Source organism: Rhodnius prolixus, unplaced genomic scaffold (genome assembly GCF_049639745.1).
Source record: "Rhodnius prolixus isolate KJV_2025 unplaced genomic scaffold, Rpr scaffold_2, whole genome shotgun sequence".
NCBI classification, from domain to species: Eukaryota; Metazoa; Arthropoda; class Insecta; order Hemiptera; family Reduviidae; genus Rhodnius; species Rhodnius prolixus.
In genome coordinates, this window is record NW_027411592.1 from 57,957,414 (window position 1) to 57,978,946 (window position 21,533).

A 21,533-nucleotide genomic window follows, 5' to 3' on the forward strand; every position below is an offset into this window, starting at 1 on the left:
GAACTATTCAAAATAATTGTTCTATAAAAGAAAAACAAAAGATTAGAAAATGAAAGTACCATTGATTTAAATAATTAAAAATAAATTTCTTTTTTTGTATTTATTCTATTTTATTTTTATTTTTTATAAGTGGTTTTATTTTTTAAACCACTTTATTTTTCATTATCTTTTTGTTTGTCTTTTTTTTTCTTTTTTGAAAGGGAAGGAACTTAATTAATAAATAAATTGCACTTTTGTAAATAATTGTAATTGTCATGTTTTATTTTTTCTTTGTAGCATGTAACGATAAAAACAAATTGTAATTGCGATTTTACTTTTGTAAATTAATAAAAACATAAAAAAATAAATAAAATACTTCTTATATTAATTTAAGAAAGATTGAAAAAATTAAAAATTTAAAATCCGAAATCCAGAAAAACAGAAAACTATTTTTTTTTTTTTTAAATTTAATTAATCATTGCCAAAATTATGATTAATTTTGGTTTTTATGCCTTTTTTATTTTTGTTTTTAGAGAGAGAAAAAGGCTTAGTAGCCTAATAAAGAAATTACAAGTGAATTCGGTACAAAATTAATTTTTTTTTTCTTTTTAAAGAAAAATTAAATTTTTAAAATTGTTAATATAAAAAAAAAAAAAATATTTATTAATTAATAAAAAGAATTTATGATTCGAATGATTATTTTATTTCCTTTTTCCTTTATTTTATTTTAAATTACAAAACATTGCAAATTTTCAAATTAGCATGTACTTAGTATGTCCGTGAACTAAAAAGAAAGGTAAGTTATCGTCTAGATCAGGGGTGAGCAACCTTTTTAATCAATGGGCCAATTTAAATTTAATTTTTTTTTTTTTGGCGGGCCGCACATAGATTAACTCTTATTAATAATTTAAGAAACTTCGTACGAAACGCATCGCGTCCGTATTGCATGTTTGAACAAGTCACCGACAAGTGTGTATCTCGTCACAAAAAAAATCGCGCAGACGCGGCGCGTTCGTATTGCATGTTTAAAAACGTCGTCGACAAGTAACTCGCCATAAAAAAAATATGTAGGTTTAGTATGTACGACCATTTTATTATAATTAATTTTATAACAATATATTGATGGGAGAAAGTCGATAAAATAAATTCAATTTTAGAAATGCTTGGCGGGCCGCGTGTTGCTCATCCTTGGTGTAGATGTTCTATTTTGGGCAGTCACCGAAATATCCGTTTTGAGGGGTGTGTATGGGCATATATCAACCGTAACTCAAAAACAAATAAAATGGCACAAGAGTTCTAATTTGATTAAATAGTTTAATTCACTAACAGAGGAAGCCAAAATAAGGTATTGATTACATTCGTTCAACCGGTAGTTAAATAAATTCTTTCAGATTAGAGGGAGTAATCGCCTATTTTTTCAGGCGGGGCTTTTTACGTTCAACTACCACTTAGGTGTCGTTGGCAGGGGGGGGGCGGAAGCTCATACTTTACTATAATTAATATTTTCTAAGAAATAAAAAGTAGTCATACGCGGGATTCGAACTAGGGATCTTCCATTAATTTGTGCTAGATTGAAGCTACATGCTATATGATTGGGAAACTGATAAATTCCGTTAAGGCAGAGGTTCCCAATCTTTTTCGGTTTGCGGTTCCCTAAATAATCGGATTTTTTTCTGCGGCGCCCTTAATACATTTTTTTCAGATTTTTTCTAAATTTTTGACTTTCTTGAAAAATTGGAAAACTTTCCTTTTCTAAAGCGATTACACCCATTTAACTGTGAAAAATTTAAAAACAGATACTTACTATTTTCCTTGGGATAATATAAAATATCTAATTTCAACTGTTTCGGTAACAACTTTCGGCCACGAAAGTTGCTAAATTCTTGTCAGCATACACGATTGTGGGCGCAAAAAATTCGAGAATTGGAAATTCCAAGAAAATTGCCGAATTGTTTAATTGAATATTTCGCGGCGCCTTTATGAATGCACCGCGGCGCTCCGGGGAGCCGCGGCGCACACTTTGTGAATCACTGCGTTATGGCATTGAATTCTCTGTTTTGAAGAAAAACTTGTTCCTTTCCACTTTGATGTCACAATTCAGAAACAACAGATTTTTACAAAAAAAAAGAAAAAAAAAAGTGACTTTTAAGGAATAAAAATACCCAAAATCGCCGCAAGGTAACTGGCCAACCCCTGCCTAATCTAACTTAATTTTTCAGATTCAGAATAATATTTCGTGTAATGACAAGGGGAATCATGTTTTTTACGAAAAAACCTTGTCTGCGAGTGCAGAGGCTTGTCTCCTGGTAACAATGGATGGCTCTACGGACGGTGGTCTCAGGCAACCCTAACGTTCGAGCTGCGTACCGCTGACTCTGTCCATCCACAACTAATGCAATAATACGGGCCACTTGCTCTGCTGTAATTGAGAGTTTGCAATGCTTTCAGCTTGAAAAAAGTCGAAACGCAACTGTAGAGGTCAATAAATTTATTTACTGTTGAGGTAAAGTTCATGTTGTTGTTTACACAAAAAGACTGAAGGGGATTAAACGAGGAATTGCTTCTCTATTTACGTGAAACTTAGGACCTTGATTCGATTAATTGTTCCCTGACAGTTTATGAAAATAATTAAAACTAATAATCTTTACCCAAAATGTGATAAAACAAAAAATAAACGCTTTTTTCAAAGTGCGCCACTTTTTTTGTGGAGCAGTTTATATCAATAAGTTAAATGAAACATGTTGTTATTGGAACGTGCCATTGTATAAATCGTTACTTTAACATAGGAATACAAATATTCCAAAACTTTATGAAATTCCAATTAATAATCATTAAAAAAAAAGAACATTTCTTTCACTAGTAATGATGTTCGGGCATTTTGTTTTAAGAAGGAAATTTCAAAATATTGGGCTTTTTCATTTTTTTTTTTGATAATTTTAACAATAAAAGCTTTCAATAGATTTCATCCCGTTCGATAAAAGTATCCCGCAATCACAACTAATTATATAACCTAAATCAAATTTACTAAATAAGTTATGTTTTTTGATCTTATAAAATATTCCAAGCCAAAAATATATATCTAACAAACTAAATATACTAAGAATATCATAATTTTTTATAAAAATCAATAACAGCCCTGAACTAAAGAAAACAATCAATAAATATTTAATCATTGCATGGGATAATATTGTTATCGATTTTAAAATGGAAATATGTATTTTTTTAATAAGTTATTTTTGATGATATTTCATAATTGGGTTCACTCTATAGACATATTTTACAAACAAATTTGTACCATTTCGGCACTAAGACGACTAGCATTGCCATGCTAAGTAGTTTCTTGAGATCTCAAAAAAACTTTGCCTGTTGAAACTTGAAATAAATTATAAACCAGTTTAAAAAAAAAAGGAAAGGAAGATCGCTTCCATAGATCAATCACAGAATATTGATTGAAAAAAAACAATTAATCCTCTTTTATCTGCTTTTTTTTCCGTCGTATTATTCTGTATCCATTGTGCGCTTGCCGTATCGAAAGCACACGCCATATTTGGGCATGTGTAAACTTGATAAAAATCTATGCTAATTTTTCCTGCAGCCCGAATAGCGGGGGAGGGCAGCAGTTTGGGGGTGTGAGTGCTGATAAGAATGGCAAATATACTTGCCTGGATTTAGGCCATCACGATACCGCCCCCAACTGGTCGTTTACATCAATTTAATTTTGTTTTTATTTTCGTTTCAGTCACAAAACTTTATTTGTTGGTGAAACAACTTTTTATTTATTTTTTTTTTTCAAATTAAATTGTCTTTCTTAAAATGAAGGTCAAGTAAGTAGTGCTTAATAATTATCTCTAAATCTCATGATTATTTATTTATTTTATTTTTATTCTCTTACAAGATAAGGCAAGTATGGAGTTCATGCCAACTTTTCATTTGAGATACCTTGAACCAGTAAAAATGTTTTTAGAAAATGGTCTGTTCAGCATCTGAAAAAAATGGTCCTACCAAAGAGTACACGACTGAACTTAGTGATCAAAATTCCACGATCATAAGTACCACTATTACAGGGACTTGGACCCTTTCTTTGAGATTTGCTCTGGGGATTACCCCAAAGATCAAGGAGTCACCTAGTATGATGATGAGTCGAAAATATGATATTTTGTATTATCATCACAGAAATATCAAACTGAAATATTAAAACAAGATTGATCGAATTTTCCATTTCACAGACATTTAAAAAATATTGTGTATTTTTATGTAAACTCACACGACTTTGATTTACTCTCAAAGATTCTAACCCACCAAATTTCTCCAGCCAACAATATTTATCTTTAATTCTTCACTAACGTTATAAAGTTGGTAAAAATATTACACTGAAACGTTACTGGGTATTAACCGTACAGTACATCTTATTAAGTCTATGTGTTTGTATGTAGTGGATATACAAAGTTGGCGGAAAATTCTAGGAGCCCATTGTCAAGGTAATCCCAAAAAGAATCCTTGGAGTAAAGGATCTACTTCGGATTGAGCAATTTTTCTTCAAACTCGGGAATTCTAATACAAATATAACTCTCCTTATCAGTACACAAGACGTAGGACGGTAAATTACACTAAAATGGCACTTCAGAGTCAATCTATTCCTAATTAAATTTTCCACAAAAATATTTTAAATAGAAGTTGAACATTTTTATGAGCTGTAAAATGTTTCTATAGTGATGTTTCAATAAAATTTTTAGGAGCCGGTTTTTTTTTTTTGAGAATGACAATTTTATTTCCTTTTTCCTTTAATTTATTTTAATTTACAAACATTGCAATATTTTCGAATTTGAATTTTTATCAAAAAAAAAGTATTTATCGCAAGTACTTGAGGATGTCCGTGAACTAAAAAAGGATGAATTTAAAAAAATTTAAAGAAAAAAGCACTAACTTGATTCTATTACTTTACCGTAATAAGGAGAAGGTACGTTATCGTTCTATTTCAAGTAGTCACCAGAAAAATTGAGTCCTAAATTTCATTTTTATTGATATTATATAGTTCGCAAGACAGTACAATAGTTTGTTACCTTGGCTGGAAAAATGAGTAAATTGTGGCGAACAAGTCTTTAGAAACAAGCCTTTAGGAAGTCTAAGCAGCTGTTTTTGAATACAAAAAATAAAGCTAAAAAAACTGAAAACTTTATTCAGCAAACTGATACATCTGTTAGACCAATTCTATCCGAAACCTTTGTCACCACTGCCACCACTATTGGCGCCTCAATTTTTGGCCCGTACCGAGCCCAATGCGTAAAAAAAAAAAAAAAACATTTACTCAAAATCGGAGGACCTTGAAAACAATACCTTCTCTTAATAGAGTATCGAGTATAGGTAAAACAGTTAGCAGGAAAGGACGGAACTTGCTGCAATGATATATGATCGTATGATTCAACATTAGGCTTTTTTTTTGGGAGGGGGGACCAGTTTTTGACGATCAACTCTTATTACCGGACTCAATATCCGTTCTGTTTGGCGAGCATTGATTCTATTTATTTTGTATATGTGCGGAGGGCAGTTCTCGATGAACCTTTTTCAGCGTTCAGTGACCCTAAATTGAAGTTCAATTAACGTCTAGTAGAAAATTCTCAACTTTAAAAAGATGAGACTGTCATGCGACTGTTTACGATAGACCTTTTTTTTTTGGTCTGTTTCTAGTAATAAATTAGAAGGTACTATATAGCCCCCTTGCGAGACATTATCGCAGCTGTTCACACTGGAGCGTAGTTAAATTCAAGACGGTTTGTTGCTGGTCTATAATGTGACGAGTACATTATTGAAGAACGGTCAGAAGAGGTCGGCTTGCCGCCACTCTTTCTCCCGCTCGTTCCACCGATATATACAGTCTGCTGTGGCCCAGTCTGTCTTGTGTCCGCCAACCTGACATCATCTGCCCCCCACTTCCTATACTTAAGGCTTATATCAGCGCCAATATCAGGTAAACTTATTTAAATTACTTATTTTATTTTTTTTCATATTATTCACAAAAGTTATATTTACTAAATTTAACATTTATTCTTATTATTTTTATTAGCAATAAAATAATTTATTGCAACGCAAAAAATAATAATGCAAACTAAGAAAAAAAAAATAAAAATCGCTTTACCAATAAGAAACTCAGATGTCCATAGCTTCTAATCAACACCTGTTCCGATGAAAAATTAAATACCAAAAAGTAAAGTAATTGCCTATTTTTTCAGACACGCTTTATGTTCAACTATCACAAATTAGGTGTAGTGGATGGAGGCGACTAGCAAACATTCTGAACTAATAAATTCTCGTATTAACTGTTACATAAAAAATCTAAGGCCGATTCAGGGAATCCGATTTCAATACCCATAATTCACACCTAAATTAACAAATTACTGAAATAAATAAAATAATTTTGAAAAAGAAAAATAAATAAATGAAAATTTCCTTCCAAATTTAAAAATATTTCCACAAACCTTGTCCTTAAGCTGTTTTCGTCTTTTAAGTCGGCAGCTTTTTTTTTATATAATTAATTTAATTAATTAACAATTTGTTAAATAATTTGTTTAATAAAACACAGAATATATTTTTTCAAAATTTGTAAAAACTGGGATTTTTACCGGAAACATAAGTTCGGAACTTCTTTTAAATTTCAAAAAGTGATTTTTATAAAATACTCTTTTAAATGTACGTATTGTAATGTGAATCCACTCTAGATCAAAAACTCAAAATGTCTTAGGAAGCTCAAAATGTCTTAAGTCTTTTGAGTAACACTTCGGGGACCTTGTAGGATTAAAAGGGATAACTTGTAAAGTGATAAAGGAATAGGTTATAAAGCCGAAATCCACTGTGAGCTAAAAGATCTATTTTGGCAGGTGTATTTATTGACTGTATAGGGTGACAATGTTGTTCGTGTTGTTAGGCTGGGATTACCGCAGAGATGCCAAGATCCCTGAAGAAGTGGCTAGTCCACTTGCCCTTACGGTAAGGGCTAACAAAACTTAGAAAATCTGGCAATCAGAATTTACCAAATTACTAAATAAATGTTGTTATGTATTACTATTTTTATATTTCCAATTATTTCCTTAATCTTCATTCACACGTGCGCACATGAGATACAGTAAGCTATGTAAAGTTTCTGGAATCGCCTGTTTTTTTCTGGCACGGCTTTTCGTTCACCCACCAACCAGATATCTTGGACGGAGGCGGAAGCACATACTTTTTAACAATTAACAATTTTTTGTTTTTTCTAACAAATAAAAAGTAGCCATACGCGAGATTCGAACTGGTGATCTTCGTTACACAAATCCACGCTTCTAACCACTACACCATCAAGCTCCCTTTTCCTCACATTATGATTGATTAAATTAATTGGAAGGTCATGTGTGAAATTTTCAACAATTACATGAACAATTATGCCTTCTATTAGCAAATATTCAATACAATAGTTGGCCAATTGTCTAGTGTGTCCAAGCTAAGCAGAGTTAATTCAGATATCCACTCAGTGATCAAGTCTACTTAGTGAATAAATACCATTTCAGTGTTTATACTGAGCGTTTTTTTAAATATGTTTCAGCGGTTTCGTTAAACATTGTTACGCAATACCTGAATGTAATATACCTAGGAGCACAACTAGATGTTCTCTTTTTTCGGCGTTGTGAGGGTAAGGTTGGATAAGTAAAGGCATGTTTACAAAATAATTTAGGCAACTTGATCTCGTTAAGCTCTAAAATAAACATTAATATACTTGAAATTGAGTTTAGATCCATCAGTGATGAATAAAGCTGATTATATTTAAATGGTTTAGTATAGTGGGTTCGATTTCCGGTCTCTTAGTCTTTGATTTTATTTAATGGTTAATATGAGAAATTTATAGTAAAGTATGTTAGGCGGTTAAGAGACTAGACCCGCAATGCTAAGATGTATTGTTGGTTTAGTGGGTTCGATTCCCCAGGTCTAGTCCTTGGATTTTATTTAATGGTTATAGTTGTTTGCTAGACGCCTCCGTCCACGGCTCCTAATTTGGTAGCTGGGCGTAAAACCAGTAAATTAGTTGAGTGGTTAGATCCAGGTTTTGAAACCAGCTGACGGAGCTTCTTTCTAGGTCACAGCCCGGTTATGGACAGTGTTGCCTGTAGCGGAAGCTCTGGGCGCCAATGACTTTCAGATACAGATGCGCCTTAAACTAAAAATAAATAAATAAATTTAGTTCACTTCAAATTCAAGGGTTCCAGGAGTAGATAGCCTTAAAGAACCTGAACCATTTATGGCATAAAATGACGTGTCGCAGTAGTGTAGCCAACAAGCGCCGTGGACGTGCAAATAGTTTGAAAGAATGGTTGAAAGACTTATCAATCTCTCGCGTGATTTTTATTTCCTTTGTTATTCCATCAAGGCCGTTCGCAAAAATCGTAGTCTTCTTGATAGGCCGACTGCAGATTAAGGCATCGTACGGGATGGACAACGCATATCCTTTGTAGGTTTAAAAGAAAGAAGAAGATACGTCATTACACTTAATGAATACTTCCTGTCAATTTTAAAGGCATTTTAAAGTTTGGTAAAATACTTTTTTTGTACATTTTGATGTTCCTAATGTTCCAAACAAGATGTTTGGCACTTAGAAATAGATAACATCAAAAGGACTGGCGGACTGGAAGATAGAAAACTAGAAGTAGATGCCTCAGAAGGATCGCGACAGAATAGACTGATTGGCTCTTCGCAATCTAATATAATCTAGACTTACATCCAATTTTTAGAATAGAGAATTACGTTTAAAATGACAAGAAATGAATTCAAGATTCACTACAGAGAATTAAGGCCTTGAAATTTTGTTCTTAGAACTGGAATTCATTAATTTATATAAGTTGCGTTACAATTTTCCTTTTTCTTCCTTTTTTTGGGGGGCCTGGGTGCGCCAATTCTTCATTATACCGGAAAAGGTTTAGAAAGAAGCGGTTTTTTATTCATTTTAGTTAAAGGGTCAGTCTCGCTGAATACATTATATTAGAACTTCCCTTTTGTGAAAAAGATTAGACATACCCAGAAAAAAAATAAAATTTTAGTGACAAAATTAGAACCCGAGGGATGTTTTTATTTGAAAATAAAAAAAAAAGAAAGTTTTTCAATTTAAAAAGACGATGTCACGCCCAGTCTTTCTTTTTTTTTGTTTAAGTAAGCAATAAAGATGTGTACTTAAAAAAAGATAAGACTTTTGGTAGAAGTATTTTTAATCACGTGGGTGAAAATGATTTTGGTGTATTTATAAAGAAAAAAAAATCAAGATTATGTACACAATTTATTATAATTGGCCAAAGTCATTTTGCAATATTTAGTCTCTCGGTGCTCTTTCTCGCAAAAAAGGGAGCCACAGGACGTACTGTGGTAGCGAGGAGAAATAAAAAAAACAACACATCCAAGGGAACAATTAAGCAATAGCTTCGGACCAAGCCCGGTAAATCCGGAGCAAAGTACTCCAGCAACCAAGTATTTAATGCCCGAAACTGTGGAAGTTACCTTGAGCTTGGAATCACTTTACTCGGTAGATCCGACTTTCTTACAGGAAGGATTCAGGTTTAATAAGGATGGGAATCCTTGAGCACTGAGCGGGAATATAGGAAATGGGCTCAAAAAAAGATGGATCAACTTACACGATTTTACTTCCTTTTTCTACCAGGAAGTAAAAAAAAGAGGATATTAAATGAAATACTTGTTTTTTTTTGTGGTGGCTCATTTTTTTGGTGTTGGGGGCATATTGAATCAACTTTAAGTGATCAAGTTTTCATCCTACAAAGATCAAAATCTGTTCAGCCTTGAACACGAAAAGATATATTTAGCGTATCTTTGTAGTCTTACTGATTGTGTGGGGATGGGCTCCATAGAATGAAATGGGGGTTCAATCTCCAAAGAATTTAGTCTCTTCCATCCAAAATAACAAAGAAAATCTCCTTTTGTGATCTCTAACCCGGGACTTATACATATGGATCTTAGCATTACTTTTATCACCTTAACTGTTAAGATGATGGATGCAGATAGGGGAAGGCACGAATGTATTCCACACTCGTCGACTGGATCGATGAGATAAGAGGGGACGAGTGGAGATACTCCAACTTACCTAGGCTCCACCCTATCTTCCTTGCTCAGCAAGGTGTTGAATGTGGAAGCCCGTAGGTACAGCGTGCCGACCCAGCTCGAGTGGCCAAAAGATGAGAGGAGCACAAAATGAGTAGAGGCGCTAATGATCTCAGCAGTCGATGCGCCCCCCCCCCAAAAAAAAATCACCTGAAACTGCAATCACATGCAAAAATCCTCGTAGCTCAAAAATCTTTCTTCAAGAACTCTTCCTGACAACCCGGACGTCTAGATCTCCTCTCCACTGAAGAGAGTGACAAATAGTTCCAGTGTTACTGGTGGGTTACCATCGGTTAACCTCTCCAATCGTTTGCATTTACCTACCTTTCAGTAGGATGAAAAAAATAAATGCCAGTTTTCAGTCATTGATACATTTATTCTGCCGAGCTTTCTCGACCTAGGGACTAGGTCATCTTCAGGGCTAGTGTACAAAGTAATATTTTACATTACAGGGTTGGCATGTCTTCTGTCTTGTCTGTTCATGGACTCCCATTCATGGACTAAGATCCGTATGTTCATGAACAGACAAGACAGAAGACATGCCAACCCTGTAATGTAAAATATTACTTTGTACACTAGCCTTGAAGATGACCTAGTCCCTAGGTCGAGAAAGCTCGGCAGAATAAATGTATCACGACTGAAAACTGGCATTTACTTTTTTCATCCTATTGAAACTATGAATCAGTCACCCGAAAATAATGAACAGCTACTAATTTTCAGTGTTATCCATTGTTGGTTATAGCGCTAACGCGCTGATTATAGCTCAAATAATAGAGGTAGAATTCATAAGAAACTGTAGAAAAATCTGAATGGATTAGGGAGTTTAGCTGTTTTTTCTTCTACATTTGGCAAGATTTAGCTGAATAAGGTTGGGTCTAGCTAGTTTCAGCTAGGTTTGGTTTAGCTAGCAAAAGAATACCCGCAGAGAAAAGAGAAATTACTAATTATTTGTTTTATTTTATAGCAATTCCACTTAGTAGCTTTCCCAAATGTACCCAAAGACTACGAGCGCCTAATATCTTTCAACATGAAACACTTCAGTCCAAGTGTTTCCTCACGGATCTTTGGATCGTTCGAGTACTACACTGGATCTCGCATATCCTTTAATTCCATTCCGTTCTGGTATTAGCCAGGAATTCGCCACAAAGTTGTTTCAATGACCACATCTTTTTTTTTTTTTTGTACAATGGAAATTTGTTTATGTTAACCTGATTGCTTTTGACAATTTTTCCTTCCAGCATTTTGATCTCAATCGGCGCTCCGACAAAATGCTGGGAAGGATTCCAAAGCCACAAGTAGTTCCAAAACACAAGAGAAATAAGAGGTTATAGTGTGTGGAGCGCTGTACCGCCTATGACTCAATTGAATATTTCAAGTTGTAGATGAATATTATATGGCAACATTGGCTTAACAGTGGTACTACTAGACTGTTGGTATATGTTGAGCGCAGATTGAAACAATTTCACCAACAACAACACAACTTCTATACGTCAACGTATACAAGCTATTGCACTTTACGACGATTCTCAGTTAACTGTATAATGCTTGGAGTCACATAGCAGTCTTTTTATAAGAAAAACTTGGGTTAGTAAAACTAGTCATAATAGTCAAAATGTCGATAATCTCCGAACAGTGCACATAACAGATATTGGTTTAACAACGACGAAATATAGAATTACGGGTAAAAGAATAGACTATTGAGAACTGGTATCATTTTATTTTTTTGGTAGAAAATACTTTCATGTATTTTATTATTTGTGAAATGATAAGTTTCGTATTACATACAAGTGCGCATAACGTATATCGCAGCCGGTATATATATTTTCCCATTTACATTAACCTTTCCTTTATATAAAATACATGACTTTTGATCGATCCGACCATTTCCGCTCACCCACATACACCCTATCATCAATAGATGGTATCAATAAGACGATAACAATATACTCTGTGAGTGTATGTATTGCGTAGGATATGTATACAGGGTGTTCATCTTAAGACGGCCTCAAATGCATTTCATGCTTGAAACGGTTAATCTGAGCAAAAAATGGTAGAGGAAAAATTTGTCGCCCCGTCTCCTCTAGTTTCAGAATATGTGACTTGATTTTAGATTCCTGCCCGCATACGAGGCTGACGCGCGACCAAAAATTAGGGTTCGCGGTTGACCCCCATTTTCATATACACAGTTTTGAAGAGTATAAAAAGTTATGAAAGAAACCGGAAATCGCAATTCGATATCTTCAAAATTAAAGGTGCTAGTCCATTTCCAAAATCTGGTATTTATTAATCATATTTCAATTTTTTTTAACTTGTTATCTAAGAGTAAGAAGAGCACGCGATAGGTCATTTTTATCTATTTTTTCATTCCCTTTCTACTAAAAATATTGCCAAGGCAGTAAAACTAGTATTTTTCTTAATATCGGGAAATAAGTCGTTTTCCGAGTGATTTTTCTAAGACAAATCAAATGTTAAGAGCTTTAGATGTTCTCAAGCATACACAAAATGGCTAAAAATTAATTTTACATCTGTTACAAACAAGAAGGTTTAATAATTATTTGGTAATTTTGGGAGAGTTGCGTTTAATTACCCAAAAAAAAATTGGAAACCTCCTGCCACATATTTAAGTGATCAATATCTTTCATGTAAAGGATCTGAACTTATTCCTTAATTTATCAAATAATACACTTTACTCAACTTATGAAGCATGAACTATGCCTTCAAAGGTGCCTCTCAGAGAGAGCAGTTGATAACCTCCTGGCTAACCTGGCTTGCGAGCCAAAGGAGGCATCTTTGAAGGCAATCTTAAAAACAGTAAACTGTACGCCCCACACATCTACTGGGCAAAAATTTGCTTAATGAAACAAGAAAAATACTGAACAATCCATTGACCACTTCCGGTGTTCAGATTTTCTACAAATTAGGGAAACTCAGTTTCATATTTGTTATTCTTATTAATATTATACACGTAGCCAGTTAGTGAAAGGTATGAAAATGGCCCTTAAATGGAAAAAAAAAACCCTAACCTTCTTCTCCTTAAAGTGCTCTAAATTGAATTATCCTGGAAAATCCTTTTTCAAATTTCCTTCTTTACAATTAGTACTCTAAGTTTAAAGAAAATTGAGCCATTTTCGAGAAAATCTTAGAAAAACCTTATTTTAAAGTTTTTATAATATTATAACACATCCTTGTATGACTAATACGATGCTTGTAAAAAAAACACATTCATTTGAAAAAATATACTTTTTCGGACTCCCGAAATTTTATAACGAAAACTGCCGGTAAAATGTCAAAATTTGACCGATTACAAAATCTTTCTCTTACTAGAAGAGAAAATTAAAAACAATTTATTTCTGGTGATAACATTATGCGTAAAAATTTGAACAATTTCAATTTATTCTTACTTTTAAGAAAGGAAGAGGATGTAAGAAACAAATAGGAAGAAAGCATACAGAGAGAAAAAAGAGAAAAGAATGATGCAATAATGCTAGCTAATTTCAAGTCAGGTAGCAGACCGTTAAATAACGACGACAGCATTTATCGATAAGTTAATACAGTCGATAGTAAATTATTTAAATCCTAATGATAGGTCAATGTATTTACAGTTTTCCGCCAGTCATAACACGATCAATATACATATATTATTTTTAATCTTATTAAAATTTGTATTATTAAATAAGAAATGAAAAATTCCGTGGGGAACGGGGTCATATGATTTTGTTGTACTTATTTTTAAACGGGGAAATTTCGTTCTAAACCAGTGTAGCCAATATCTTATAGTAAATAATAAATAATAAAATTATACTTTTGAGAAAAGTATGACTTCACCCCCAGTCCCGGAAATGTCCTAAAATAAGTAAGTAAAATAAGTTTTAGAATCTCACTCCATATAAACAAATATAATAATCCTAAACAAGAACTTTGTAAATTAATTAATAATTTTGAAGAGAAAAATATGTACGCAATTTTTAATTGTTAAAAAAAAAAAAAAATTAAAACTAAGATCTACACAGGATACACATCAGACATATGTACCTATACAACCCTCTACACTACTCTGTACAAATGCAGACGACACAGCCATACTAGCCACAAGTACACATCCTTCATCAGCTTCATACAAGTTTCAGACACACTTACATAAAATAGAATCCTGGGCCAAGAAGTGGCGAATTAAAATGAACCCACAGAAATGCCAGCATGCCACGTTTACTCTCCGGCGGGCCACCTGTCCACCTGTCCTCTTCAACAGCAATCCTCTTCCTTATACAGATAGACAAAAGACTCACGTGGAATCCACACACTAGACTTAAAAGACAAGCAATGACGAAACGTGCGAAACTGCTTTACAGACTACTTGGACTACGCTCCAAATTGCCCATTGAACTCAAACGTTTAATATACAGCTATATTCTCAAACCTATGTGGACTTACGGACTAGAGCTGTAGGGTGGACCCAATTTAAACAATTTGAACAATTTCAATTTGAACAATTTTTGGCTGGAGCCAAACCAACAAACATACGGACAGTACTGGACATTTCAGTCAAAACTCCTCCGACAGATAGCTGACGCTCCTTTCTACGGTGACTAACCTCACCCTTTACCACGACCTCAACATTCCTTTCATAGACCAACACGCCAAGACTAAATATAAAAAATTCCATACTGGTCTCTCTACTTGCTCAAATCCTCTTGTACTGTCTCTCGCCTCCTCTGACATTCCTAACAATACTCCTCGATGACTGAATCGCCTCGACTTCCTTACAGTCTGAAGAACTAAATCTCTCCGCTCTCCTCCTCGTATTCTCCTCCTCACATTCTCATCTCTCCTATAAAGAGTGCTACCGCTGGATAGCTTCTCTCCTCCTGCTCTCCTCCCGCACCAGTTCATCTCATTCACCTCCTATTTACTTATTGTATATGTTTATACAGATTGCAAATTACAAAATAAAAAAATTTAAAAAAAAAACTGAGATCTTATAGTCTACAAAGTTTATAAAGTGAACATGAACTTGAACTCCTTTGTAACAGATACATTGTATCTCTATACAAATAAAGTTTGAATTTGTTAGTGTTCCACAAGATAAAGTGAAATACGAGGGTCGTTTGAAAAGTCCGTGCAAAGTCAGAGAGATAGCACCACTGGCGCGTATCGAGGTTATGTTTAGTTAGTAGCATCTCTTGGAAGAACACACACCAAGTTTCAGCCAGATCGGTCTATTTCTTTGTGTTTGGCATTCGTTTGAATCGAGGAAGTCGAGTGATTTTCAAAAAATGGACGAAAAAGAATTTCGTGTGTTGATTAAACACTACCTTATGAAAGACAAAACGCATCAGGAGACTCAAGAGAAGCTTGATAAACATTATGGTGACTCTGCACCTTCGATTAGAACAGTTTATAAGTGGTTTCAAAATTTTCGGAGTGGCCATATGGGCACAAGTGACGCTGAACGTTCTGGACGCCCTGTTGAGGTTACTACACCAGAAATCATTGATAAAATCCATGATATGGTGATGGATGACAGAAGAGTGAAGGTGCGTGAGATTGCTAGTGCTGTGGGCATCTCGAATGAACGGGTACATAATATTTTGCATCAACATTTGGACATGACAAAGCTATCCGCAAGATGGGTGCCGCGATTGCTCACGCTTGACCAAAAACGAAATCGTGTGAAGTGTTGCAAGGACGGTTTGCAGCTGTTCCAGAAGAATCCGCAGGACTTTAAGCGTCGTTTCGTCACTGTGGATGAAACATGGATACATCACTACACTCCTGAGACCAAAGAACAATCTAAACAATGGGTTACCAAGGGGGAATCTGCGCCAAAAAAGGCGAAGACCGTTCCTTCGGCCGGAAAGATTATGGCGACTGTCTTTTGGGATTCACAAGGAATAATCCTCATCGACTATCTGGAAAAGGGTAAAACTATTAAAGGTGCATATTATTCATCGTTATTGGACCGTTTGAAAACCGAACTGCAAGAAAAACGCCCACGATTGGCCCACAAAAAAGTCCTTTTCCATCACGACAACGCACCAGCTCACACCTCAGCAGTTGTGGTCACAAAATTAATGGAAATAGGGTTCCAACTCGTTTCACATCCCCCCTATTCTCCATACTTGGCTCCCTCGGACTACTATTTGTTCTCCAATATGAAGAAATGGCTGGCGGGAAAAAGATTTTATTCATACGAGGAGGTGATTGCAAAACGAATGGCTATTTTTCAGACTTGGACAAATCCTATTATTCGGAAGGGATCAACAAACTAGAGCAGCGTTGGACGAAGTGTATAAGCCTAAAAGGAGACTATGTTGAAAAATAAAAAAGGTTTACCCCAAAAAATTAAGTAGTTTTATTTTTGCACGGACTTTTCAAACGACCCTCGTATATCTATCGATTCTAAAAATATTTAGTTACCACTACACAATTTTATGCCTTTTCTAGATTAATACAATGCATACTTGTTGTATTTCTGGACCAAAGTTACCATCATCTCCTCTCCATTTTTTGTTCACCTCATTAATCGTAGATAAAGCCTTGACAAGTATCTTGCAACAATTTCTTTTATTTTTATTCAGCGGAATTGATGATAGAGTTTCAGACAGATATCGGTTTTTAAACTACCTATTTGTGGGTAGATCTCCAGTGGGTTGTTGGACTTGACGCATCACCCATTGGGGATATAATGGCCAAAAGAAGGTTGAAGTATCTTGAAGAGTGGTCAAATGTAAACATCTACAAGATATAAAACGCCCTAGTATCATTTCTAGATCCACTCGAACCGAACAAGAGTAAATAGCATACAAATTCAACATCTTTTTTTGTAGATCTCTGTTTACATGGTGGTAAATTTGATTTAGTCGCAATCTCACGGGGGGGGGGGAACTAGTCTGTCATTCACAAAACTATCCCTTGCTCCTGAGTTTCTCAATAGTTCTGATTCAATTATTATTTTTTTTAAACTCTGAATTTCAAAAACTCAAAATTTTGATCGATTAATCGAAAGGTTGAATCGATCAGCTGTAATCGATTCCCTGATGCAAAGTTTACACAGCACCTTCGATTAAAATGAATTACTGTAAAGCAGCTGTCCCCCACCCTTGGAAACTAGATGATGAACTTAAAAACCAAGAATACTGGTTTCTGCAGAGAAGTCTTCTAAATTCTTGCTGGCTGAAGAAGGTCCCCAAAAGGTCCACTTTGAAACTTGAAAAGAAAAGATACACCCCACCCAAACCACTGTCATATTATGGATGGATGATGATGACGATGACACGGCTTCAAGGAAATATTAATAATTCAATAAACGAAAGAATCGATACGATTCGACCATGGCGTTCGATATTATTCAAAAAAATATGTGGATGGTAAATATTTACACTATTTTGGTAGTTAATCTCCTAATTGTTTGTGCTCTTGCTTGAATTTTTTCCCTTCATCCCTTGAATTATAATCATAATTACATAAAAAATATTCTATGGTGACCCTAATTACCTAGAAAGGTCAACTGTGTTTGTATGGAAACCTGTTGAATTATTCAAAAGCAATCTTGAGGGTTTTTAGTACCTGAACTACTTGCTACCTTTCATATTAAAGTTTCAAAGAGGTTTTTTTTTTTTTTTTGTAAAAGATTTTCATTTTTCTCATATTAAACATTATATTAAAAATCCAAGGCCCTAAAACGGAAATTCGAACCCACAAAACATCTTAGCTTAACAATAAATCGTACCATAATACCATCTTAGCTTTGAGGACTTTGTCTATAACCGCTTGGCAATCGTGGCGACCACCATTGAACTGGAAGAAGCGAAAATCTAAGGGCCAGCAGCTGGCTTCGAACTCGGGATCTCTGCGTTGAAATCCAGAATAATGCTAACCACTTAGCTATTCTCCAATACCCTCCTTATTAAAGTAAAGTAATCGCTTATTTTTTCAGGCGGGGCTTAACGTCCAACTACCAATCCAATTATTAGGTGTACTGGTCGGGGGCGGAAGCTCATACTTTACTATGAACAATTTTGTCTAACAAATAAAAATTAGCCATACACGGAATTCAAACTGGGGATCTCCCACTTACAAAGCCACGCTCTTGACCACTAGACCAACATTCACCCCTTCCTTCCCTATTATTTATTATTATTACTATTTTTCTAATTGATAATGTGCCATAAACGTAACTCTGTCTGTACAGGGTACTCTCCTAAACGCAGATAAGTATCTAGCAAACTGACTGGGATGCTCAAAGGAATAAATGGGCTAGTCCTTCCCCCCCCCCGCTTGTATTCTGGAAAAATTTAATGTTTAAGCAAAACACCTTTTACTGCAAAGTGCATTGTACATATTCAACTTTACTTTTTTCCTTGTTTGCAGTAAGTAATGCAGAGAATTATCCCGCAAGGACAACCAGCAGGACAAGCTGCAGTGGCTCCAGCGGCCGGTGTAGAACTGCAGAGGACACAGTACGGTGCACAAAATGGTAACACCAATGATCGGAAAATTGTAATTGGAGGTAAGTTTACCACTTTCTTTATTTATACTGTTGATGGACGCTAAAAAAAAACTATTAATCTTAAGATGGTAACATGGTTGCGGAAGAAGTTCTTGTAGGTAGGTTAAGAAGTTAAAGAAAAGTTGTTTTAACAATGAGAGTTAAGCTGAATGCAATTTATTACTACTTCGATGAAAGTAAAAGTAAATGAATGTTCAAGTGTGCAATGTAGAGACCAAGTTTTCGGAAAATCCTATTAACTATTTTCATGAAACTTTCAAAAACGTGAAAAATCCATTGAGTAGCGGAGTAATTTCGATAGCTGAAATTTGATTGTAGCAACCGTACTTAAATTACCCAACAGATAGCACTTGAGAGATAATCAACTCAACCCTTCTTTTGAAAGTACCCTTAATCTAATTTTATAACGCTGATGATGGATAAAATCAGTAACATAAATAACAACATGCGCGATAAGATGATTATAATCAACGATATTTTCATAGAGAAAATCGTTATCAAATATTTTTCTCAGCGCGTTTTTAAAATATCTCAAAAATGAAAATTTGATGATATTAAGTAAAGTAAAGAGAAACACCTATTTTGGGGGGGGGCAGGCTTAACGTCCAGCTACCAATTAGGTGTCATGGACGGAGGCGACTAGCAAACATACTTTACTGTAAATTTCTCATATAATAATAATAATAATAATAATAGTAGTGTTTTCCCACGCGGAGGTCCCGGGTTCGAATCCAGCAGCTGACCCTTAGATTTTCTCTTCCTAGGAGCTTCTTACAGCTCACTGTCCGGTGATGGACAGTGTTGTCTGTAACGAGAGAACACTGTCCGGAGGCCGGCAGTGCACTGGAAAAAGCTCCGGGCGCTAATAACCTCAGCTGTTGATGCGCCAAAAAAAAAAAAAAAAAAAAAAAAAAAAAAAAAAAAAAAAAAAAAAAAGTAGTGTTTTATTTACTTCAAATGATACAAAGATTTAAATAAAAGTGAAAAAAATTAAAAGAAATAACACTTTTCAGCATGGATAAAAATCCGTCTGCCGAGTTGCTACAACGAAATACAACAAAATAATTCATCCTCGGTACTATGTACAGTAAAGTAATTTATAAACATAACCAAAAAAAAAATAAACAATTCATTGGAATTCCTCCATAATCAGTCTTCTACATAGTAAAGCTGCCTTTAAATATTTAGCTAAGTAGTCCCAATTTTTCCCATTAAGAAAAAGAATGACGTCTTCCTGTGTTAACTTTTTCCCTCCCAGATATTGCAATCTGTAAGGAGCCAGGATGGGGCATATCCCAATAAAGTGGAAAATGTCTTCAATCTCAGACAAATTGCACAGGGTACACTCTTGCCCAGATTCTGTACTAAATGGCCTGTAGTTAAGGTACAACGATTCAGATCTGGCCTGCATGAGAAGTTGTGACTCAGAAAATGTCCTGTTACGGACATAATCAATTTCTCATATTAAACATTAAATAAAATCCAAGGCCTAGACACTGGGAATCGAACCTACTAAACCAACAATACATCTTAGCATTGCGGGTCTAGTCTCTTAACCGCCTCGGCTATCGTGGGCGCCTGATAATATTGCGTTGTTTGGGTCTTATCAAAAAAGTAGGCAGTAACTTTCCGATCTAAATCTTTTTTTTTTACCGGAAATACTTCCGTTTACTAAACGGTTTTTTCACTTTTTTTTTTTGTTTTTGAGCTTTTCTCGAAAATACCGAGAAAAGTAGGTAGCGATTACCTTTAAACTCTACTCATTGTATTAATATTAATAAAAGGAACTGAAAAGTCAAATTATAATTTTATTTTTTTTCCGGTTGAGCAATAGTCATCGTTAAATCCTGTCACGTCACATGGGAATCCCCAAACGAAAGTTTGTGTATCCTGTATTTGTTCTCCAGTTCCAGTGTACACAAACATCTCTCCCACTCACATAGAGATATATATTTTTAAAACAGACCATTTACTGATTACCTCTTTTCTCCGTCATTAGGAAGACCTTAAAAAACGGGACATCCGTTTTGGAAAAACTCGATAAAGAATATTTTGACACGGCCGCCAAACTTTCTTTATTAAATATGAAATAAAGAAGCTAAACAGATTAATCCATATTCAGCTGTCATGACCGCAGCCATATTAATTAGAATAACCATAATATTGATCAAATCAATTGAATGATTGATTTGACATGATACTTTTGATCTTTTCACCTTTCTACATTATTTACAGGTTTTAAGCTTTTATTTTTCCTTTGTCTGGGTCATAGTGTTGTGGTTACTTGATAATTTTCCCCGACTCTTTTCATCTTTAATTTGTTTTTTATAGCTTTCCTTTATTTAGAAATTTTGTATTGTTTTGTTTTGAACTTTGTTTCTTGTCTTCTTTCGTTCATAATTATTATAATCTTTTTTTGGATAATTTTACTATTATCTTCCAAAGAAAATTTAAAATGAAAATGATAAATACAATTATTATAATTGATATGAGAAAGGTGTCAATGGAAAAGTTTTTTTTTTTTTTATTAATTATTCAGAATTTTTTCATTCTGCAGTTTATGATGCCTCGGCTTAACTTTGGCTTAACCTCGCTTAACCTCGGTTTAACCTCGACTTAACTTTGGTACTACAAACTGACCTACTCTACTCACGTCCAGGATAAGATCAATTCTGATTAAAAACTGACCACAAGATTTTTTCCGTTACTCACACGAGACTCGAAGATGACTCCTTTACAACAAACTCCTCAGCTACAAAGTGGTCATCAGGCCGATCTTATTCTATGCCCGCTCTGCCAGGAGTTTGACCTGAAGTAGTTACACATCAAAATACATCCAGACCATACAGAACAAATTACACAGACTTGGACAGACTCTTGTTGATGTACTAGAATCGACTTTCTTCATGAGGTTACTTCC

The 21,533-nt window shown here is 34.6% G+C and overlaps 1 protein-coding gene across 5 annotated transcripts in view; it reads left to right on the top strand.

The window, feature by feature from the left end:
• The first annotated feature begins 3,730 nt into the window (after positions 1 to 3,730).
• Positions 3,731 to 21,533, top strand: part of LOC141450059 (band 7 protein AGAP004871) — a 261,143-nt gene continuing 243,340 nt past the window's right edge. The window contains exons 1-4 of one of the 5 annotated variants that reach the window (XM_074120087.1): positions 4,517 to 4,936; positions 5,012 to 5,944; positions 17,254 to 17,471; positions 18,475 to 18,613. In XM_074120087.1, the coding sequence (XP_073976188.1) occupies positions 18,481 to 18,613 (133 nt within the window). In that variant the 5' untranslated portion in view covers positions 4,517 to 4,936; positions 5,012 to 5,944; positions 17,254 to 17,471; positions 18,475 to 18,480. Of the gene's footprint in view, positions 3,804 to 4,512; positions 4,937 to 5,011; positions 5,945 to 17,253; positions 17,472 to 18,474; positions 18,614 to 21,533 lie in introns of those variants that run through there. The other 4 variants (XM_074120091.1, XM_074120086.1, XM_074120089.1 and 1 more) reach the window with 4 other exon arrangements.